A 24,635-nucleotide genomic window follows, 5' to 3' on the forward strand; every position below is an offset into this window, starting at 1 on the left:
ACGGGTCAAAGTCGTTTACGCACCAGCTCCGCCACTCCAATTTCAAAGTATGATCCGATAATTGATCGAAGCAACTCACCTCTGCTCCACCACCACTTCTCTTTTCTTTCTCGGGACTCCGGTGGTGTGAACGGCGGACATGAATGAATAGATAGACGCAGAGAGAGATATCAGAGCAGGGGACAGAGACAAAGATGGCGGGTGGCAGCGGCGGAGAGGAGACGAATTTGGAGTACACGCCGACGTGGGTGGTGGCGTTGGTGTGCAGTGTGATAGTTGCTATTTCCCTTACTGTTGAGCGCCTTCTTCACTACACCGGCAAGGCATGCACTCAATCATCATCCCTTACTTATGTTTGTATTCTTTTTCTTCTATTTCCAGTTACAAGTGGTTGCTTTGCTGATCACCACCTTTGATTTGATTTTCGATGACTCGTATTGCTCTGGCACACAGTATCTGAAGAAAAAGAAACAGAAGCCTCTTTTTGAAGCCTTGCTAAAGATCAAAGAAGGTTTCTTCGACCCTCCTCACTGTATGTTTATGGGGAAGGTCCACCAGCTAGCTAGTTTGGGTATAAACTGGGGATGGTTGTGTTTGTGATGGTGCAGAGTTGATGCTGCTGGGGTTTATATCACTGCTCCTCACGGTGTTCCAAAGTAGGATAAACACGATTTGCATATCCCAGCACTCGTCCAGCAAGTGGCTTCCCTGCAAGAAAGAAGATGATACTAGTACTACCCACTTCCAGACCTCCTTCTCTTCCTTCACTTCTGGGAATGCACGCCGACTTCTCGCCGAAGCATCTGCCGCCACTGATCACTGTGCTCAACAGGTCTCCTCTTCCTGCTGATATCAATTTTGTTGCTTCTTCTCTATCGTGTCCAGTCTCTTCCCATCAGACAGTACCATAGTAGAATGACCCTCATTATATCTGGTGTTCAGCTTGGCTTCACTCCTGAACCCATGTTCAGGATGAGGACCTTTGACATCCGTGATTCCAAATTATGATCAGGCTCAAGCCACTAGTTGTACCTGAACCTGACACCAATGTCTGGAAAAAACCACACAACTTCCTGGCTCTTCTCTGCACTCCGCAAGTATTCTAAAACGTTTGAAGTTCCAAATTTATGATAACTATCGAAGTACTGCCTTAATTGCATTATCTCAAACAAGCAACAGTAATAGCGTTGAGCATCACTGACGAGATTTTACCTATACAATTTTTCCCTGTAACATTACCATGCCAGAACTCAGTGGAGGAATTCTAACTGTTGTGCCTTTAATTGACATTGCAGGGGAAGGTCGCATTGTTATCTGCCACAGCACTCCACCATCTACATATCTTTATCTTTGTGCTAGCAATCGTGCACGTGACTATGTCTGCACTCACAATTCTGTTTGCCGGCGCAAAGGTGTAATGCCCATTTATCATTTCTCTTATCAATCTTTGGGAAACCTTGTCCCGATATGGTTATGCCTCCTGCAACTATGCCTTTCTTCACCTTTCCTTGTGATTTCTGTAGATACGTCAGTGGAAGCCCTGGGAGGATGCCTTGCAAAAGAAAGAATATGATTCGAAAGAGGGTACTGTTTTCCTGACTGAGTTCCCTTGACAGTGTTACAGTTTTTTTCTTCTTACACTTACAGGTCAAGCAATTCTAGCTTAGTATTTCTTTGCCACTGCCATCATGGTCGGTACTAGGCTATGGAATGTGTCACTTATTTCATCTTCTACCCGTCATTTCCTTTGCCTAATTTTTTTTCTCACTGCTGTTTTATGAATGCAGTTCTACAAACAAAGTTCACAAGTGTCCAAGATCATGCTTTTATCAAGGGTCGTTTTTTGGGCATCGGTAAAATCTTAACCTTTCTTGGCTGGTTGGTAAGTCATGAATCCTTAGAGGCTAGTAGTTGCTCATTTATGGATGAGTTAGCATCTGATACAAGTAATAGCAACTTGAGCTGTATAGTTTCCTCAGAAAAAACACAAATAACCAAATGTATTTTGACATTTTGAAGGGGAAAAGGACACTAGAAGTGTCATAACTTTGTGCCAAAACTTTTCATCAGATATTTAAGTGCTAATTTTGAATTAAAAAATACGATAATTTAAGTACTGACTTCGATTTGGGACATTGGAAATCCGACATGGTGATATTCTAACATTTCTTCTTATCAACATTATTAAGTTAATTGACAATTAAGAATTCCTAGGTCATACATAAGTAAACCCCAACTTATCGGTGACTTTCATCATATACTCTCCCAGCAATCATTCGTCAAGCAATTTTACGCTTCTGTGACCAAGGATGATTATACGACAATGCGCCTCGGTTTTATAACGGTAAGTAGATCGGTCTTGACTTATCCGTTTTGACTTCATGTGTCTTTAGTTAATTCTAGGTTATTTGTTTTCCATACTTTTATGTTGATTTGGAACCATCGTTTTAGACTCACTGCAGGGGAAATCCAAAATTTAACTTTCATAAATATATGATCCGCACTCTTGAAGCTGATTTTAAGAAAGTTGTTGGAATAAGGTAAGGTGTTAGTCTTTATTTACTTTTATCTGTTTCTATTTCCTCAAAAACATTTGGTTTTACCTTTCTGTTGGTTCCGCTAACCGTTGGAGCACCACTACTGTTGACATCTCCTTCTATAATTGCAGTTGGTACCTTTGGATATTTGTGGTCATCTTCTTATTGCTGAATGTCCATGGTGAGAAACCACATTAAACGCAACAAGGTTTACTTTTCATTACTGTAGTTTTTACCCCAGCAAAACATGGCTGAACACGATTTAGACATGGTTTGGCATGGTGATTCTAGTCCTCATATTGAGAAGGAATTCGCACGGAGTTCAATGGTCCTTTCCGGAGAAACACCTAGGAATCTTGCAATGTCATGGACATCATAACAGCTTTCTTGATGCTTCTGAGCATGCGAGAGTCAAGAGCAGTTAATATCAAGTTACCCGCAATATAATTCCCATCAAAACCCCTAAAGTAACGCTTAAAGGCCAATCCTATAAAAGGGGGATTTAACTGTAACTGATGAGGGGTTGCAATCAATTATGCAGGTTGGCAGGCATACTTCTGGATATCTTTCATTCCCTTTTTGGTGAGTAGAACCGTGTCCCGACATTGGGTTGCTTAAGCCACATTGTACATCTCTTGAGAAATGAGTCATAGTGGGATTCAGATTATTGGTTATTCTATTTTCTTTTCTAGCTCTTACTTGCTGTCGGAACAAAGCTGGAGCACGTGATAAATCAATTAGCGCATGAGGTCGCGGAGAAGCATGCAGCCGTGGAAGGGGACTTGGTGGTTCAACCTTCTGATGATCATTTCTGGTTCCATAGTCCTCGCATTGTCCTGCTGCTCATTCATATCCTTCTCTTCCAAAATGCTTTTGAGCTCGCTTTCTTCTTCTTCATTTGGGTAAGGGATAAAAATAGCTGAATTGCCAAAAGAAAATAAGTGCTTACGATTACTTACTATAGCTTCCATGGGGAAAAAACCTGGCAGGTTCAATATGGTTTTGACTCGTGCATAATGGGACAAGTCGGTTTCATAATCCCAAGACTCGTGATAGGGTAAAAGCCCTCTTCCTCCTCCTCATATGTGGATTTCTCCTTACCAGTATCACATGTATCTGAATGGCTATGTGCAATGTTGTCAGGGTGTTGGTTCAATTCATGTGCAGCTACAGCACCTTGCCACTCTATGCGATAGTTACCCAGGTGACCAATCTAGGCACATCGTTCTCACGGTTCATGACGATTTACTGCAACATGATATTAAAACTGATGGCATACTTACTTGCGTGTTTGCGCTTGGTTGTTAAAGATGGGAAGCTCATTCAAGAAGGCTATATTTGAGGAACACATACAGGAGGGGCTCAGCATCTGGACCCAGCATGCAAAAATGAAGAAGAATGCAAGAATGACGGCGACTGGCACAGGATCGACCACCCTCCCTATGGACCCCAAAGAGACTTCACAATCCCATGGCGGGCCAACGAAAGAAGCTGAGATCCAATATGATCCTTCCATCCAGGGACCAAAAGAGATGTAGCAACCATCTGAAACATTCCCTTCCAATTTCCATGTTTCATCATCTTTAGACCCCTTAAATCGGAAACTTGGCCTGCTTTCTCTACCCCGATGTTGATTATATTTCATAACCAGACACCAAACAACAGTCAACAAAGATGACCCTTCCATCGGGCTCCATTTTCTCCAAGACGGTCATTTCTCATTCTACAAAGTTATGTGTGGTCGTTTAGATTTCTAGTTAAGATGAGATTGGAGGATATAAAATTCAGAAATTTTACTATATCCTATTAATTGTTCGTCGCAGTGGTAAAGTTGCGTATATTCATATCCTATTATATTACAAAATGAATCTAAAAATTGCACAATGAATATGATAAAAATCTCTCATGACACTTTATTTACTTCGTTTTAATTTGCCAATTTTTTTTCCTATTTTTTCAATTCTTTTTCCCCTTCCATCATTCTCCAATAAAATTTTATTATATAGTAAACTATAGTAATATATCTAAAACACTAAAGTACCTAAAATATGTAATATAAATATTAAAGATATATTTATATATCGATTAATATTATAAGATTGGAATAAATTTGAATATATAAATAAAAAGAGGATTAAATAAAAAAATGAAATTGTTTGTTAGTTTTTGTTACTTTGAATTTTTTTATCAGAATTAAACTATTATTTATCTTCCAATATTATTTTAATTTCATAATAAGAAATTTATTTTTCGAGAAAATAACTATTATATTATAAATATTAAAAATATTATTTACCTTTATCTCACCTCCCTAATAGTTTTATCCATACTATATTCCTCTTAAATCTTGAACGAACAACAAACATAAAACAAATATCCTAGCTTGCATTTTATTCTGACCACCAAATTGTTCGGCACATTTGGACTTTTAATACTCAAAATATAATTTCTAGGCAATAAGCCAATAGTTAAAAGTGAAAGTTTCTTGGTGCACATTGTTGCAGATCATAGAGTAGGATATTTTATGTACCAAGACAGTAAACTCAGGGCAATTGCCTTATATATACCTTCTCGGCATAATTGATTACAAATACAAAAGGAGATACAAGATCAATAAATCTTGATTTAATGCTTCCAATTATTCCCGCTCAAGCTATTTTTGCTGCAAAACCAAGTCATTTTGCAAACGTTAACTATAAAAATGGTTTCAATAACAAAAAGTATTGCATAATTCAACAATCATTACCCATTAATTTAAACCTTTCATGATTAATCAAGAAAGCGGTTTGAGACAACAGCTCAAACATAAATATCATGAAGGTAAATGACTGTTACACATATTCTGCGGCAAAATAGCCACCTATCTATACTTCCAATACACAAAATTCTCCTTTATCTTTCCTAGCGAAATATGCTATAATACAAAGTCTTAAACTCACACCTTCCTCCAGCCCATACATGCTGCTGAATTCTTCCACGTGCACTACCAGGAGCCTAATTGCTTTTGAATTTTGGAATTGTGAGATGACCTACCACCTTTGTCCTTGTAAGAATTTCTAGAAGCAATAGTCTTCCCTCCTCTATGAACAGCAGCAATTGCTCGCCGTCTCTGCTTGTTCAGGCTCTTTACCAACTCAGTATCATTCACATTCTCTTCACTTTCATCCTGCACCAGGTGGAAAAGAAACTCTCTCATTACTCACTTTTCATTTTTGATAAACTAGAGATGACTCACTGACAAACACATAAAAAAGCACCAAAACAACAATTACCAAACACTATACTAGTCCATCATCTCCCCCAAAAAAACAATTGACAGCAACCCAATTACTCAAGCTAAAATCGCATTTATTTATCAGCATAAATTTCGAGAAGCAAATTTCTGAATAGTTCTTTTTTGTAAGTTCAAACAAAATAATTGCAAGACCAAATTCTGAGCTGCTAAATTCAAAGGCCTCACGCCAGAAACTTACTTGAATTAGCCATTCGATCAGACACCATTAAATGGGATTTTAAAGGAGAACATACAGAGATAAGTTCATTTTGCAGAGAGCTGGCATCTTTCAAAGCTTATTCATCATCGTTGTCTATGAAATTTGTCACATGTACAGAGACTATACACTTGAGTATAGTCAGAGGTTCTCAAACAAGGAACCCAAGCCCAAAACTATCAAAATGGGCCTGAGCATCATAGAACACAACAAAGGTAGATCGAACTTTAAGATATCTGCAAGCAAGAATGTCTTCAATGTGATTCATATTACTCAACCTTCATGCTTATGTCAATAATCAAAAGTGCTACCATGCACTATCCAAGACTACATAGCTAGTGGGTGAAAACCAGACCTAATGCCTAGAAAATTTCACCATATATATTTACCTCATTGAAGTGTGCCTCACAACAAGGTTCGCTGAGTTGTCCCTCACAGCTCTGTCTGTTTTCTTTGATTTCCTCCTCATTACCTTCTACAGTGTGCCCTGGCTGGTCATACAAATAGCAAGATTAGGAGATAATACTGAGTGAGTCAACACATTAGACTTTAAAATAGATTTTAAGGTGGATCTCAGCTGACTGCCGGAAAATTAATACTGCTTCCTCCAGTTAACCGTCCAGGAAACAAACCGGGAAATTCTCATAAACGAATATATAAATCATGACTTCATCTTATCCGGTGAAAAGTCACTCAAGTGCTCCAATAGTCTTAAAAGATCTGCTCAGTTTTTGAAAATAAAGCACAGCAAACAACATAGCTTCCAGTAAAAAGAGGAAATCTCATGCCCTGATGTTATAGGTTTCACAAAGTTTCAGCAATGTTGATTTTCGGGCCTATCACAGCTAATTCTCTGATACTAGTACCTGATCCAGCAGATGCAAAGAGACGACATCTCTCACAATTGTTTCATCCATTCCAGCACTATCTTCTTCATCCTCAGAACATTGGTCCTGGTCCTTCTCTTCTTTGACGAACTATATCAAAGGAATCCAATAAGAGAAGGTTAACGTCACATCATGGACAATGCACACTTACAATACTAAACCAATGACACTAGAGATGAACTTTCAATTAATGTGTCAACTAGTTGCACAAAATTCTCCAGGCCAAGATGTAATTGGTTCCAGAAAAATTGTATATGCTGTTTTCATTTTCATTTCAGAATGCGGCAGCTTCAAAAACACGTTTGGAAACACACTGGAAATTATTTTACAACAAAGACAATGGAAAGCATGTTATGAATGAAAAAAAGAGTTCAAAGCTGAAAATGACATTTTGGTGTATCCAGTATTTATTCATTCTAACAAAAGCACAGATCTTTGGAAGGAAAAAGAAAAATTGTATTTTACAGCTTTGATGGAATACAAGCATATACTCCCATTTTTCATCCCGTAAGAGAATTTTCATTTTCATTCACATGTTGCCAAGCAAACAGAAAACAAAAATTGAAATACTAGCCATAGTACTTCCACTTCCACTTCCAATCAAGGACCAAACGTGCAAAGCCAGGAACCAGAATGCAGGCAATTGGCAAGATATTATTTTGGCTTTCAGATGTAAGAGCGTGAAGATGATCATGAGAAAAGAAGCTGATAGAAGCCAAGAACTACAAAGAGTAAAATCCGTGGAAGGAATAAGACGAAAGAGTTATAGAGGATAGAATATTTTTCAAAAGACTTTTACCAACTAGACACTGTCCTACATTGGGACTTGAAAATAGAAAAGACAACCAGATTAGCATATCTATAATTAGTGTGTCAGGCTCGTTGGTGTTGCGTTAGATTGATAGGCCAAGCATTTGCAAATCTAAACAAAATCAATCAACAATCTTAGAAAGTTTCAGCATCAGGTCAGAAACATGGTGCAGGTAGAATTCCCAAAAACTGGGAACTAGACCTATGATATCCAGTTACAAATCCCAAGAATTGGAAGACTAAATAGGCACACTCCTAAGTGGTCCAAGCATGAACCAGAACAATCAATTATGGACAGCCACTAGGTCTAACACCAAATAGTTGGATAACGCAATGTTAACGATTTGCAAATCATCGTCATAAAAGGTGAATCACTATACCTTGTCCATATCATCTTGCTCTTTTCTAGTAAACCCACTAGCAGCAAGTTCTCTGTCCAGAAAACCAACAGATTTGCTTATTGAAGAAAAACAAGGTCTACTGCTTCCTTCTGAATCTTCCTCTGAATTATCAGTATTATCAATCTGCTCTTCAAGAGAGAGATTAAACCTGGTGGTAGATTGTCACAAGGAAAAATGGATCCATGATTGTGTTCAACAACTGAAAATGCGTTATATAATGCACCATCTCACCCATAAAAACAAAAGCGTCTACAGGGGCCATAAAAGTTTGAAAGCACAGACATCAAATTATCAAAATAATATAATTCTACCAACAAGGAAATTGTAACATATTTTACTCACAGATGAGACAATTTTCACAAGACCAAACCTATGTCTCATTCAGATGAACAACTTTCAAATCAGACAACCTGTTTTATTATGAACTCTTTAGTCCAGAAGAATTGTGGCCAAACAGCAAAAAAAAAAAAAAAAAAAACAGAGAAAATAACTAATCTAAAAACCATTCCCATTAAGAGGAAAGAGCAATAAATATGGGGATAACATTTCCATCAATAGGAAAAGAAGTGGACTCACAAATAATGCTTATTGCGTTGGAAACTTTTGCAGATAACTTGCCTACTATTATGGCAAAATATTTACTTTACTCCAATCAAACATTTGATTTTCTCCACAATGGGGGAAGAGACAGAATGTCAGAGCCTTTGAAGACAAGAATTCAACTTTCTTTCCCAATAAAAGACGTCTGACAAAAACTACTTACTTTTTTCATCAAAGCACTTGAAAGTTGCAGAGTTCTTAGGTTTCTCAAAACTAATTTCCTCAGTGTGTATTACACTACATAGTCATCATATTTTCATCACCATCCTAGAAAAAAAGGGAGTGATGGCAAACAAGACAAAGAATGCTAATCCATTCATCACTCAAGATTGAAATAAGTACCAAAGGATGACCCATAAGTAGATCATCATTTTATATCTTTGCATCATCTAAAAGATCAAAAAATAAGACCACTTTTACAATTTGATGCTGTTTTAGAATGCACCAACCTCTTGCTGAAGAACTTAAGTATGCAATCAACATCGCGATCGAAGTACCTGAAAAACAGAAAGTAGAAATTTAGCACTGAAAAGAAGAGTGACTAATGTATAAATTTGTACTGAACAGTTGAAGCTTGCGATATCACTTACATCTGTGCATTGCGATGTGACACCGAAACCATTTGAGGAAAATCAATCATGGTAATTTTCTCCTCATCATCAATCTGATAATAATATGGTAGAAAATAATGTAAAATTGTTGAGAAAATTGCACTACGGTTATCTCAGGTTCTAATAAATCATAAGCATGAGATCAAAGAAATACAACAAGATCTATAATAGCGAACATCCCTATTACATTTCCTTGTATCAGCATGTGCGAGTGTGTGTCATGTCATCCTTTTGTGTGGTTGTGTATCCCCCCTAGCAACTCTAGCAATGATAAAAAAGTAAATGGGAGTTACCATGATATTGAATTCATTGAAATCACAGTGAATGAGGCCGTGTTCTGCCAGGCGAACAATGAGACCTAAAATCCTCTCGAAAACCACCTCTGGGCTTTGCAATTCGCGTACCTGCACACTGCAGAAGATAGATATCTCATCATTGAAAACAGCAACCTAGCCAGAAGTTGCGTATCAAAGAGGTGGGTTTGGGGATTGGAGGGGGAAGGTGATTTTCTTTATTTCTCAGATAATTCACGAGAAAAATGTCAAGTTACAGAAATAGAGGAAATCAGAGAAGCCATCGGCTTCTATTCTCCAGTTAAAAAAGGGTGTCTACATAAATTATACTTGTTCACAGAGCTTGACTCAGATTCTCCAATCCCTAGAGCTTGACTCTAGCAGCTGTGGCCATAAAAACATTCCCCAATCTATTCCACATTATACAAAATAGAACTATATTCTCCTTTTGCTTCTGTAACAGGGTGGCATTCAATTCCTGCTCCATCAGTTCTAGCTGCTTAAATTATAAATTGCTGGGATTCCAAATGGAATAGCTTGGCCCTAGGACTTGCTACCTAATATTATTTCAGATAGCCACAGATTCATTCATGCAAGTGAGGAGCCTCACAATCATCACAACATGTTCAGGATTCTGGAGAAGAATATTAGGAAACAAAAGTTTCTTAGAAGCTCATCACAAAATAACTTCTCATCTGCCAATGTGCAATCTCTAGAAGGAAGTGCTGACATGTAGGTTTTACATGTGTCCTAAAGAGGCAGAATTAAATAATGAGGTAGCCTCTCTTCATTCTTCCAGAATTTTCTCACAGATAAAAAGTTTCATGGTTGACTACCCAAACAATCTTGAGTTTCAAAAAGAGATTGGGTAGGAGAGTCCTCTGTTCTTCACCCAAGGGAAATGGTCGAGATTTTTTGTTATATACAAGAAAAGGGGCCTGGACATGCTAATGAGGGAGCACAATAGCACTCTCTGCGCAAATGAAATTGCTTTTAAATTTTAAAAATCTTAGATCGTCTCCCTAGAAGCATGGCCAAATTTTAATATTTTAAGTTCTACAGATCCTGATGATATCAAACTTACATAAATCTTGGAAGCAGGTGCAATGCCTCCTAACTGTTTCAAAAATAAAAGTTTTGTCCAAAAAAGGTGAAAAATCAAAACTTGCATGATGAAATCTCAAGAGGTCCAAATGCAAGTAGATATGTAGCAAGAAAACAAGGGTGAAAACTGTCGGTGCAATTGTTTCTCCTATAACATTAAAAATGCTTTAAAAATTAAAAATAATAAAAAGATAGCACCCTTCCATTGTTATCTGAATGTTTCCTGGTCCAACTTTGAAGGAAGAAGCGTCAACATTTAAATGTAATTCCAAGTAGATATATTAACAGTCGGATCAACAGAAGTGCAGATCATACTATGATGTGACTTGATGATAGTCACATTCACAGCATCCTCCACTTTAAAACAAATGAAGGCTGCATGATCTGACCATAAGTCAGCATTGTTTGGTTCCTGCAATTGCCTAAGCTAGTTGCCTTCTCGTTCCTTTCCCACTTTATGGTCTCACCCATATTGTTTGTATATGACAAAATAGGTCATTATGTCTCTTTGCAGTTGACAAGTCAAAACATATTTAAAGAGTAACTTTAACTTTTTCATTTACCAACTTTGCACAGAGTAAATGGCTCCCTTAAAGCTGTAAAGTATAATTTCTGGAGGTTAATTGTCTCTAAAAATTATACTGAAAAACAGTACATGTGAACCTGACTTAATTATGTCTAAATAACATCCAAAGAAGAATCATGTATGAAAGAGTAACGATATTCATAAGTGGTCCCCTACCAAGTACAATGAATAAAAAGAACGAAGACGATAGGGGTTCTTACAGGGGATATCCATGGATGAGTGACATAACCACACAATGCCTATTACACTCCACAGCATTAGGGACTGGAAAACCATGCTCTTCCAAGGCCTACAAAGTGAAGCAACTCCGTCGCAGTTTGGTGCTAATCATCAATATCAAAAGGAAGGGCTAATGAATGCTGAGAAAAGCGAGGATATACCTTCATAAAAGAGAATTCTTTAAGTGCAGCAAGTCTTGACAAATAGAGCCAATTAAAACTTCTTCGATGCCTCAAGTAATCACGCTTGGATTTAACTGCCCTAAAAGAAGTTCTACCAAGTCTGTGTAGCTTAATAGCAAGGATGGAACCATCCTCCTTGGCAACCTCAAAGATATCTTGCAACAACAACATAAACCATCACTGCAAATTATTAGGATCTCATTTTCATCATTTATAACCTAAAGTAGTACAGGTCCTAGGGATTAAATTTCCATAAAGCAGAATCCGACAGGAATTAACAGGAAGGCAAAAACTTTGAAAATGATGTTACCAGACTCCTTTCCGACCCCAATTTGACGACCGACGGCAGTAAAAACTCCACGATTAACCATGGTCTTGATCGCAAGAAAATCATAACCAAGGTAGGTGAGACGAAACCCATCATCTATGTCCAGCAAAGAAGAAAAATTAGAAACAATGGGAATCCAAGGGACAGAGTCTCGAAAGTTCTCATATGGCTACTTACATTTGGAAGAGTCATGGTGTACCAATTTGTGCTTAAGCAAGTTCTTCAAAACTTTGTATGTACCGCCATGCCTAAGAAAGACGTTGGAAATTGAAATGCCACGATATAGAAAAACAATTATAAAAGAGTTTGGAGAGCATACTTGAGAGAAGCAATGCGGTCCACAAGCTCGGAAGGGACGATTTCATGCTGAAAAACAGACAATGTATAGATCAGTGACATGCAATGGAATGTCCATCCTATAATGAACAGGTATAGAAGCATAAACCCAAAAAAGTGAGGTCCATCATTCTCAATACTAACGTTTCTCATTCCCATTTCAACAGCAGTGAGAACTCTAAAGTCATCTTTGGATAGGTATCTCAAGACATTCACGTCCAACTTCATCTCTGCCTTCTACAGATGAAAAAGGGAAAACAATCAGGTCAACATATCGATCAAGTAGCTAGAGAAATGAGTACAGGACAGGAACTACGAAGGGCAACGAAACTATATCTTAATGATAATATCTTTTCAAGAACCGTGACGAGGTGGAGAAGATGGAAGGAAGAAGGAATGCTGTGGAACCACATTAATGCAGTCTTTCCCTAACGAAATCCACTAAAAACGTGGAGCCAAGGTGGGCGAAATCTCCTTTGGGTCCAACATATAAGAAATGCGTGAAGTCGGATCATGAGAAAGTTATATCCTCGAGAAATTTGGCTGTTCTTTAACAGCATACAGTTTACAATCAAAACATCACCTGTCATAAAGTTGCAATTGGACTACTCCTTAACACCTTATATCAATCTAATCATTCGCTAGCTAATGATTGCTCGATCATCAGAAGAGCATTACATTACGAAAATCTATGTTGGGGGGGAGTTTTACGCATGCGAAGCGGACAAAGGGAAGTAGAGCATGGAGGAGGAATTGTTCTGTTTTATGCCAATGAATTTCAGGTGGATGTTCATCAACACGGGATAATCGTAGACGGAAAGGCAATTAAGATAGCCACCGGTCATTGAGGCTGAAGGAAACATATGCCGACACAGGAACATAATGACGAGAAGCGATAAATTGATTTAGTGGAAACAAACGGGCAGAATCGGGAATCGCCCCCTCCTTCCTGCACAGTCCACAACACAACACGCACACGCACCGCCAAACCAAACGATCCCAAAAGTCCACGAACGAAGCAAAGTTTCAGCAGCCCAAGCTCCCCTAGCTTCTAACAAAAATCTCTAAAAAGAGAGAAAGCGAGAGAGAGAGAGAGGGGAACAGAGACTGACAGGCGACGGGCGAAGGGAGAGGGTGGTGGCGGCGATCGGGGAGGATTCAGGTTCCGCCGCTTCGGAATTTTCAATTATACAATCGAGAAATATTTCAAATAAGAAAACAAGAAATAAAATAAAAATAAGATAAGATAAACTTGCCTAATAAAACAAAGCAAATATACCTAATTTGATTTCTTTTCTTTTCTTTTTTAAGCTTGGCGGCCGGTTCGGAGCTCCGGCGAGGGCACAGCAGGCACACCGGCGGCGAGCGGGCTAGCAGCGAGGGTAGACCGGCGGCGTTGGCAGCCCGGCGGCTGAGGAGCAGGTCGCCGAGCGGAGGGTGGAGCAGCTCGATTCGGGCTAGGGCAGGGGATGCGTTGCTCGGGCTGCAGCGGGCGTCGGGTCGCTGGTCGGAGGAAGGGCAGCGCGGGTCGGGCGTCGCGGGAGCTGCGGCGACGGCACGGGGTCAGGTAGGTAGCGGCGGTGGCTGACGACGCGCTTGGGGGCTGGCTGCCGGACGAGCGACGGCAGGAGGGAAGCGGCGGCGTCGGGCGTCGCGGGAGTTCAGCGACGGCACTGGGTCGCGAGCGGAGGCGAGCTCAGCTCAGATCTGCCGGCGTCGGGTCGTCGCGGCAAGCTTCACGGGGATAACGGCGAAGCAGCGGTGGCGGAATCGTAGTAGCGGGGGCTCGGTTGCGGCTGGCGGAGGCGGTGCCGGCACGGTGGCCGGTGCGGACGCGGCGCCGGCGTGGGCAGGGGCAGCCCCGCGAAGAAGATGAAAAGTACCGCTAGGGTTTCTCACGTGACCTCTCCCTCTCTCTACTGTTGTGCCGCACGACACTCGACCTTTGGTCCTTTCCCCTTTCCAAAAGATTTTTCTTTTTTTTTGAATTTTTTTTGAAAAAACCGAAGGAAAAGCCCCTTCACGTTTTTTCTCTAATTTCTTTTTTTTTTTTAGCCTTCCACCCCGTGTCCGTACATGAACATCACCTTTTTTCTTTTTTGGTCGGTGAACATCACCTTTTATAGAGACAAAATTTAGACCTATGTGGCATATTTTATTTTCAAATTTAGCCATACATAATCCCTTAAATATATCGTTACACCCTGCATGATATTCTCTTTTGTGTTTTTAAAATATTCCATCCAAAATTTCCTTTCTGCCCAAAAATATATCCCCCGGTATATATCACCTGAATATGTGCAAAATCTCATGTTGCATCAATGCTCGCCATCAGTCCAATGCAAAAAAATGGAATAAAATAGGATAAAATAAAATTAATGTTCCTAAACAATATATTATGCAATCTTAATTTTTTTTAGGTAAAAATTAACCCATTTTTATGCAAAAATTTAAGTGTCAACATTTATCATCCTCTTTAATCGGTGACTCATCGAAGTCAAAAATGTTGTCAATAGTGTCTATCGCCGTTCGGCATGTTCAGCCCGATAGGCCGCATACTCTTAATGAGGTCTTCCAATAATATAAGGTTTTTCATAAACAACCTTGTCCAAACGTCCTACCAGTTCCATCTTGGGGACCCATTTAATACTTTCTTTGTTGAAACGGTAGAATGCAATACTACTAGGATCAATTTCCAGGGGCCTATAAACGCACGTGGTGTCATTTGTTACTCCTTGGCAAACCTTTATTATGCCTATTGCTTGAGCCCATGGAGCATTTGATCTAGTATTAACCTTAACATATTCTACTTTATCCCCATTCCAAAAGGCCAACATTTGATATAATATTGATGGTGCGCATTGATTTCCATGGATCCAATCTTTTCCCAATAACAAGTTATATGATCCGTCAGCGTCTACAACACAAAAAGAAGCTCTTTAAGTCTTCGATCTTACAATTAGGCTGGCTACATATATTCCTTTGACTTTCGTAACTTCTCCAATTCAATTTGAGAGCGGGATGTTCAATGGGATTATTTCTTCATCTTTCTTGCCTAGTTTCCTAAAGAACCTATATGGGATAAGGTTCAAAGTTGATCCTCCATCAACTAATACTTTGGCAACTAGACGACCATTTACTTTAGCATTAATATTCAAGGCCCTCAAGTGATTAGTAAGGCTCTCAAAGAGGCTTCTCAAATTCCATTACCTCTTTGCTATGGAATGAAAATTGTGCTCCCTCCCTTTCATCGGCTAGATTTTCCTCAATAATGCTAGGGACAGTTTGATCCATTTGAAACTCATTGGGCACTCTAACATGGATCATATATGAACTTAATGGAGAAACTAACCTAGACAATCGCCTAGGTCCGTGTTCTTTGTCATTGTTTTTAACTTGTGTGGCTACCCTACCTATCTCTTCCTGACTCTAATGTCACTCCATCCGTATCCGGCTTCCTTTTCTAGACTAAGTTCTTAATCTTGTTGGTTGCAATCAACGCCGATTTAACCTGAGTGATATGAATTTGATTGACTTACTACTATAATTGGCACATTCTTCTCTTCCTCTGGGCCTTCTCTTTTGGATTCACGGCATGGTATCATTATGGGCCTCCTCAGCTTCGTACTATTCATTCTCCGATGGGTCACAGGGCACCTCTAAGGTCCTTCGACAATGTATTCGTGTTACATGGTCTTGATCTCCAGTATTATTATAGGGTTCATCTCCCCAACTAGAAGGGCTGACTTTATGAGGATATGCAAGTGGAGGTGTGTAACTCACATAATACTTAAACTTCCCACTGGGCTCACCTAGCGTGTTGATGGTAGAGTCTCCCTCGTCATACCTTTGTTTAAATGATTTATGAGACCTTCGGTGAGGGAAGTGATCTTTTACATGAACCAATTCATTATGGCGAGGCGATTCTTGATACGATCTAGAAGTCCCTAGATTTCAATATTCGCCAACAGCGTGACCTCTCGAGGGATACCCATATCCTCTTTGGCCTGGGGGATGAGCTTCTTCAATCATTTGTTTACAATGGGTACAAATCTGCGGTGGTTTGTACCTCCTACCTCGAGATCCTATCGAAACCATCCCAGTCATTACTGGAAAAGGGTCTATGTCCACCTCCATGGAGGAGTTCCCTTTATCATCAACAAATTTTATCTTCTCTTGTCGAATAGCCTCCTGGATATTTTTCTTGAGGACCACACAATCAGACGTATTATGACTTCATGAATGGTGCCATTTGCATGGATATTTTTCTTGAGGACCACACAATCAGACGTATTATGACTTCATGAATGGTGCCATTTGCAATACTTCTTCCCTACCAATTCTTCTTTGGTTAAAATATTATGCCTTTTGTTAATTTTATTTAACCGTCCGCCAATAATAGATCAAAGATTTCTTCAGCCCTACTATTATCGAAGGAATAATAAACTAATTCTTTGGCCTTAGTCATGATGGTTGACTTCTCTTTTGCTTTGGTCTGTTTCAACGCTTGGCATGTATATGGCTTTTCGATGAGCATTTTGGCAACAGCTACTTCTGTCGGATCTATTTGTTCTTCATCAAAATCGCTTGTCTCAACGAAATTAACGTCTCCTCTTCGAATGTCTTTTGTCATTTTCTCAAAGTAAGCTTTCATGTTTGATTGCTATAGTGGACAAGACACAGGTCTAAATAAGGTTGATCTACCATTCTTTCCCTTATTTCAAACTTCAAACCATTGAAGGCTAAATCCATGAATGTTTTCTCTAGCAAGGGGACCAAACATTTGTTCATGCCTCTTTTGTACCTTGCTATAAACTGGTTGACTGTCTCAATTACCATTTGTTTCATAGTTGACAAGTCAGCAATTGATGAGTCCATAATAGCTCACTGAAATTGTGTATGGAAAAGTCGTCCATTTACTCTTGTAAGAAGACCGAATTGGCCAGTAACGTTGTATACCACATCAAAGCTGTCTTCGATAGCAAAAGTGGAAACAAATGAAGCTTCCGATGATCACCATGAGTTGCATCTGCACACAAGGCTAAGAAATGGGTACTGTGTTTAAAAGTTAATTGGTCAGATTTTCTAGTAAACAACGTGAATTTTGGCATCTTGAATCCCCATGAGTAAGAAACTGTGGATAAGGCTTTTGATAGACATTCCCCATGTGACCATGATCACTACCCTTATTTCTTAAGGTAGGTTCAATGACCATCTAGTTGTGTCCCATAGGTAATCCTGCTGGGTACTGTGCGTCGTAGTTAGGGTGCAACATCAAGTTCACATTCTGCTGATGAAGTTGATATGCCATAAGCTATGGGGCTTGATACATGGGTGGCTATGGAACTTGGTACACTAGCAATTGTGATGCTTGGTACAGAGATTGTTGTTGAACCTAATACACTTGTTGTTATGGGACTTGGTATGCCTAAGGCATATTTTGGTTCGCTAACGAATTATTTAGCTACAGGTTAAGATATATGAGAAATTCTTGATTGGGTATGGGTTGATTAGCATTCGAGAGTGTTGGTTGAAAAGGTTAATCCTACCCCTAGCAAAAGGTATTGACTCCTACCCCCAAGGCGAAGCTAATACGGTTCCATGATTGTCAACAATTGTTAGTATGGGCAGCATATTTGGTTGAGTACTAGGGATACTCATAGCCTACTGGAGCAATTTTATTCACAGTAAACGATATATCATGATAAGGTTGCTACCCAGTTATGCCATTAGAATCAGAGGCTCATTGGGGATTAGATCCACCAGTTTGGGCTGTTGAAATCACTTATCCTATCTGGAGGATCCTTATAGGTGCCAAGGGTGGTATTTTTTGCTATATAGTATTGAAATTTACTATATGAGGTATTGACAAAGAAGCATACCTCATGGTTATGGGGACATTCCCATTCTGAGGCTGGGCTGCACCCATTGAAAACCCATGTTGCCTTTGTGCACACTCATGGTATGTATTGATCATTAATGGCCTTATCACATTAGTCATCCTCTTGACCATGTAATCAGCAAAGTCATTCTAAGTTTCTTCGATGGTTCGCCTCATCGATGAGAGCATGATAGGGGTAATCTCCGCTGCTCTCCTTGGTTCTTCCACCTGTTGCCTTGGGATATCTGCATTTTCCCCTTAAACCTAATTCAAGGCAGGTTGTGCAAATGATGACTTTGCATGCGAGATATCATCCATTCCTGGCAAAGGTTCTTCCATGGCTCCGTCTATAAGGTCGTGACTTCTTGTGTGAGGCATAGCACTTTCTTCGACTAACACCAGGTCCCACCAAGCATGCCAAAAAGATGTTTTGTTGTTTTTGGATCCCTCAATGAAATATCTTTCACAAAGTATTATATTTTGGTTTTTATTAAATGAGACTTAGGTTCTATATTAACTTTGGACAGAGAGGGTCAAATGCAAATGAGACTATACATCTTATAATCTCAAAACTAAAGAAATTGTTAGCTTGTTGCACGTATAATACCAATGATAATTAATGTTGAAATCTCATTAATGAGATCATCTAGACTCACTTTATGTAATAATGAAAGCCCATTAAAATTAAAGTAGTATATACAATATCGAAGACCTTTTGACAAAGCTAGATATGGACAAGATGCGCAATGAAGCACAACTTTCTACTAAGTTTGAGGACATAATGTGGGAATCTAATCAATGACGCTGAACAAAAAAGACGGCACCTAGTAGACCGCAATTCGAGATGGATATAAGAACACAATATCGGAATCTAATCAATGACGCTGGATAGTGATAATAGCACCTATTGCACACTGCTCTCGGATATATATATGAACACAGCGTTAGAATCTAATCAATGATGCTGGACAATGGGTTAGTATTGGAATCTAATCGACAACACTTCTCGAGATAGATACACTCGCCGGAATTGAATCTACGACAAAAATCTTAAGCTACAGCTAGGTTAAAGCTAAATAAAGATAAAGATAATATAAAATAGTTTTGTGTGTTGTTCATGAGCCTCTTTGTTGGATGGTTCGTGGTATTTATAGGTTAACTTGGTAACCGTCAATGATCGGTTACTTTCTCCTCAAGAATCGCTCCACGTTTTAAGCTGAACCACCTTATCTATATTAGTTCGATAATTGTATTGTGACTTGCCTAGCAAGTATTAACTGTTCCTCTTTCAAGTTTAGCGTCCTTCTAACTGTTCCTGCCTATTTTCACCGCCAAGGTTGCATCTTTATCATTTATCTTGGGCTTCAACACAATGTGCCCGTTACTTCATCATGATATTATATGTCTTGGCTTGTCGAAACTTAGCCAATATTCCTCAAAATCCTTAATCATCTTTTCTCATATGGATATTCATGGGCCGGGCCAAAGTAAATTATGGCTCAAATATGGCTGTGGTGACTATCTCAAAGCTTTCTATTTCTCGTGCCTTGCACGTGCCCGGGCATTTTAGGGTATCAACAAGGAGATTTGCCCCCAGCAAGTCTCATCGTAGCAGTCCCAATAGTCAAACTGGAATTATCTCGATTGGGAGAGATTTTTGCCTACTGGCTGCCTGCTTGCCGTTTCACCCGTTGCTAGTGCCAGGGGGTGTCAGCCTAAGAAACACAGCACTGTCTAGCGCCCACATCTTTTAGCCCAAGGACAGCCAGATGGGGATTTTGTTGCAAATAAGAGCTCAACTCCCACCCACCATCGAGAAAAATCAATCCTAACCGCAAGCCAACTTTCACAGAAACCAGTCCTTTAGCTAGCTTCCCCCAATCCATCACCATCACCTCATTCCCTTCTACATGCATACTACCACCCTTACATCCTCCTCAAATTACCAGCCCCTCCCACAATTCACCAAGACTTAGTCCTACATTCCCAAATTCTCCATGTGAAATTTGCCCTCTGTTGTACCAAATCACTCTTCTTCTTTACGTTTCAAGTTGTTTTCTACCATGTTTAGATCAACTTACGCCGCTACAAGCACCATGACCGTGTCAAAACACTACATTCTCATAGTACGATGATTCATCTTCTTTATGCTTAACTATTCACCTACCATTTTACTCATACCCAACTGCTCCTCCTAAGGATGCCCTTTGCTCTAAATCAAACACTTCTTTTACAGGTTTCAATTTGCTTTCTACCATGCATAAACAAACTGACTTAAGCCACTACAAGTGCCATGACCACGTCAAAACATTTCATTCTCACAGTGCAATGATTCGTCTTCTTTATGCTTAACTATTCATCTACCATCTTTACTCATACCCAACTGCTCCTCCTAAGTATGCCCTCTGCTATAAACCAATCACTTCTTTTACAGGTATCAAGTTGCTTTCTACCATGCATAAACAAGCTGACTGACGCCACTACAAGTGCCATGACCACGTCAAAACACTTCATTCTCACAGTATAATGATTCGTCTTCTTTATGCTTAACTATTCACCTACCATCTTTACTCCTATCCAACTGCCCCTCCTAAGTATGCCCTCTACTATGAACTGCCCCTCCTAAGTATGCCCTTTTGCTATAAACTAGTCATTTCTTTAAAAGGTTTCAAGTTGCTTTCTACCATGCATAAACAAAGCGACTTAAGCCACTACAAGTGCCATGACCACGTCAAAACACTTCATTCTCACAGTACGAGGATTCATCTTCTTTATGCTTAACTGTTCACCTACCATCTTTACTCATACATAACTACTCCTCCTAAGTATGCCCTCTACTATAAACCAATCACTTCTTTTACAGGTATCAAGTTGCTTTCTACCATGCATAAACAAGCTGACTGACGCCACTACAAGTGACATGACCACGTCAAAACACTTCATTCTTACAGTACAATGATTTGTCTTCTTTATGCTTAACTATTCACCTACCATCTTTACTCCTACTCAACTGCCCCTCCTAAGTATGTCCTCTGCTATGAACTGCTCCTCCTAAGTATGCCCTCTGCTATAAACTAGTCACTTCTTTAAAAGGTTTCAAGTTGCTTTCTACCATGCATAAACAAACTGACTTAAGCCACTACAAGCGCCATGACCACATCAAAACACTTCATTCTCACAGTACGAGGATTCATCTTCTTTATGCTTAACTGTTCACCTACCATCTTTACTCATACATAACTACTCCTCCTAAGTATGCCCTCTCCTATAAACCAATCACTTCTTTTACAGGTATCAAGTTGCTTTCTACCATGCATAAACAAGATGACTGACGCCACTACAAGTGCCATGACCACGTCAAAACACTTCATTCTCACAGTACAATGATTCGTCTTCTTTATGCTTAACTATTCACCTACCATCTTTACTCCTACCCAACTGCCCCTCCTAAGTATGCCCTCTGCTATGAACTGCCCCTCCTAAGTATGCCCTCTGCTATAAACTAGTCATTTCTTTAAAAGGTTTCAAGTTGCTTTCGACCATGCATAAACAAACTGACTTAAGCCACTACAAGCGCCATGACCACGTCAAAACACTTCATTCTCACAGTACGAGGATTCATCTTCTTTATGCTTAACTGTTCACCTACCATCTTTACTCATACATAACTACTCCTCCTAAGTATGCCCTCTACTATAAATCAATCACTTATTTTACAGGTATCAAGTTGCTTTCTACCATGCATAAACAAGCTGACTGACGCCACTACAAGTGCCATGACCACGTCAAAACACTTCATTCTCACAGTACAATGATTCGTCTTCTTTATGCTTAACTATTCACCTACCATCTTTACTCCTACCCAACTGCCCCTCCTAAGTATGCCCTCTGCTACAAACTAGTCACTTCTTTAAAAGGTTTCAAGTTGCTTTCTACCATGCATAAACAAACTGACTTAAGCCACTACAAGCGCCATGACCACGTCAAAACACTTCATTCTCACAAATGAGGATTCATCTTCTTTATGCTTAACTGTTCACCTACCATCTTTACTCATACATAACTACTCCTCCTAAGTATGCCCTCTACTATAAACCAATCACTTCTTTTATAAGTTTCAAGGTGTTCTCTACCATGCATAAACAAATTGACTTACGCCGCTACAAGCGCCATGATCACGTCAATAAATTTATTTCTTAACAAGTGCCTTGACCCCGTCAGTGAATTTATTTCTTACTTTGATTATTTATCTGCTTCATGCTTATCTTCACGCAAATAATAACTGTAAAATAAATGTCAACTAGTTGATCTTTTCAACATACGCATGTGCATTATATTAATCATTCCCCATGTAGACCGGCGATCGATGCTCTCTCCCAAGTTGATATATAAAGGCGATTCGTATCGATTTCCAAACAGTATCATGCATATATATGGCTTCCAAAAATGACTTCGTGGTGGGAATTTGCATCTTTTCTTTGTGCATTATGCTGCTCAGCACGTCCTCTGTTGCGGTAGCCACACAGGATAATGCCCTCGCGTAAGTTCCAGAAAAAACTTTCCAGATTGACGAACTTGATAATTTTCCTACTCAGTTCTTCATTTGCTCATGTTGGTAACATAGATGAAGAAGATATATAGAAGTGACGAGCACAAGGGCCCTCTTCGATGAAAAGAAAAAGGAAATTTGATCATTGATTTCTTTTTCTTTTACATATACACAGGATTCAGAGGAGAGAACTGGGAGCATACGGTCAGCTAGGGAAGGATATTTATGGATTCTACAAACAGTGGAACAGAAGAAAGAAGGCATTCGATTTTGTGAACATCACAATGGCGGACGCGGAGAAGAACGTCGATGAGCAGTGCGGGCAAAATCCAACTTACTATTGCTGCTCGGTGGACAATCTTTACCTGGTCTGTCTCCAATGCTGCATCGGTACACGCCCTGAAGGCTCATTACTCTCGTTCTCGGCTTCTCCGTCTCCGTTGCCGATGCTGTCCTCATCTGCCAAGGGATTTTTACCACCTTCTTCATGGAACCAGCCCTTTCTTCTCCTCCTTGCTTTTGCTTATGACATGTATATGTGATCCTGAGTATGTAAGTACGTGAACCTATTTCCCTCTTTTACTCAACAAGTTATGCTCTCCAAAGGACTACCAGATATGGAATAAGTGATGAGCTCCGCCTTACTTTCGTCTGTTGCCCTAGCTACAGTGGTGGATATCTTATAACAGTGCGTATGTACATATTTGTATTAATATGTATATATTTGTATATATTGGGTCATTACTACTACTTCTCTTTCCGACTTAATCTATTTGAAGAATATCATTCTAAACGAACAGACCTAATCAATATAGAGAAATACTCTGTTCATTAACGGTTGAGAACATCACTGTTACTCATCTTTCAAATACACAAAAGTGTAATTACTCATCATTGACATTATCAAATAAATACAGTTACATAACCACAGTTATACATATCCATTTCTCTACATTAAACTTGATCAATGGTACATGTGAATTAGGCTTTAATCCATGGGACGAAATCTTTCCCAATTCTCGTTCACGATTGAAAGAAAAATCAACTTTTTTCATGCAAGCTAGCAGGGGCTTACGTGGGGCAAAGCGAGTAGGACTAAAGGGGATTGGTGATATTCCATTTAATAATTCGAATAATTCATAGATATCTTTTTTGTTTTTTCAAACCATAGTAAAAATGGATCTTCTCTAAATATTTCTAACTTTGAATTCTCCTTAATTTTCTTCATATCTATATAAGAAGTTTTATAAATTTGGCTATTTTTATAAAATGTCTCTTGAAAATTGAATTCATCCATTGTTTTTACTTTTCATCACTCGAATATCTTTCCCTTAATCGATTTTGTCCGGATCCTCCGTTTCTTCAAAAAAAAAAAAAAGGAAAGGAAAAGGATCTTCTTCTATTTATCCCTCTTATTCATATCTAGTCTCCTTCGTTTCGAAGTTAAGTAGGAGGGGGCTGCGCTTAGAAACTTCTCCACCATGCGCCTATCCATAATTAGAATGGATGGGTCTTAGTAAGATTGGCCAAGGCCCAAAATGGGAATGGCTATTGTCATTGCCCAAGTTTTAAATGATCTCCGATTGGAGCCCCTGCACTCAACTCTAGTCTCTACTTAAAACACAATCATTGCCAGGCCCTTCCTTTGCTCACGGGCATCGTGCGCCACCCCTTGCAAATGTCCCTCCGAGAATCAAATCTCAGGACAACTTTCATTGCGAACTAGGTCTTATACGAGAATTTGCTCGCAAACGAACCTAGCCATACCAAAAGATAGCGAAATTTTTTTATAATGACCTAAAATAAAGTTGCTTTCTCTA

The 24,635-nt window shown here is 39.4% G+C and overlaps 2 protein-coding genes across 4 annotated transcripts; one reads left to right on the forward strand and one right to left on the reverse strand.

Moving 5' to 3' along the window:
- LOC104456152 (MLO-like protein 1) lies at positions 1 to 4,336 on the forward strand. The gene is made up of 14 exons (XM_010070889.3): positions 1 to 323; positions 454 to 511; positions 609 to 832; positions 1,296 to 1,412; positions 1,524 to 1,584; positions 1,788 to 1,882; positions 2,270 to 2,344; positions 2,452 to 2,540; positions 2,669 to 2,718; positions 3,079 to 3,119; positions 3,230 to 3,439; positions 3,527 to 3,594; positions 3,681 to 3,741; positions 3,848 to 4,336. The coding sequence occupies exons 1-14, from the start codon at positions 195 to 197 to the stop codon at positions 4,073 to 4,075; spliced, it is 1,506 nt and encodes a 501-aa protein (XP_010069191.2). The 5' UTR covers positions 1 to 194; the 3' UTR covers positions 4,076 to 4,336.
- A 922-nt stretch (positions 4,337 to 5,258) lies between these two features.
- On the reverse strand, positions 5,259 to 14,321 carry LOC104456154 (serine/threonine-protein kinase rio2). 3 transcript variants are annotated; one of them, XM_010070891.3, is made up of 15 exons: positions 13,665 to 14,321; positions 13,498 to 13,556; positions 12,530 to 12,622; positions 12,369 to 12,415; positions 12,227 to 12,297; positions 12,032 to 12,145; positions 11,701 to 11,876; positions 11,521 to 11,609; positions 9,631 to 9,748; positions 9,317 to 9,390; positions 9,176 to 9,223; positions 8,106 to 8,274; positions 6,895 to 7,005; positions 6,418 to 6,519; positions 5,259 to 5,703 (listed from the first exon to the last, which is right to left on the reverse strand). In XM_010070891.3, exons 3-15 carry the CDS (start codon positions 12,611 to 12,613, stop codon positions 5,521 to 5,523), a joined length of 1,386 nt encoding a protein of 461 aa, XP_010069193.2. In that variant the 5' UTR covers positions 12,614 to 12,622; positions 13,498 to 13,556; positions 13,665 to 14,321; the 3' UTR covers positions 5,259 to 5,520. The 3 variants fall into 3 exon arrangements, with proteins under 3 accessions (XP_010069193.2, XP_039156593.1, XP_010069194.2); XM_039300659.1 differs by lacking the exon at positions 13,498 to 13,556 and having other exon boundaries at positions 12,530 to 12,619; XM_010070892.3 differs by lacking the exon at positions 13,498 to 13,556.
- Positions 14,322 to 24,635: the final 10,314 nt, after the last annotated feature.

Source organism: Eucalyptus grandis, chromosome 8 (assembly GCF_016545825.1).
Source record: "Eucalyptus grandis isolate ANBG69807.140 chromosome 8, ASM1654582v1, whole genome shotgun sequence".
NCBI lineage: Eukaryota > Viridiplantae > Streptophyta > Magnoliopsida > Myrtales > Myrtaceae > Eucalyptus > Eucalyptus grandis.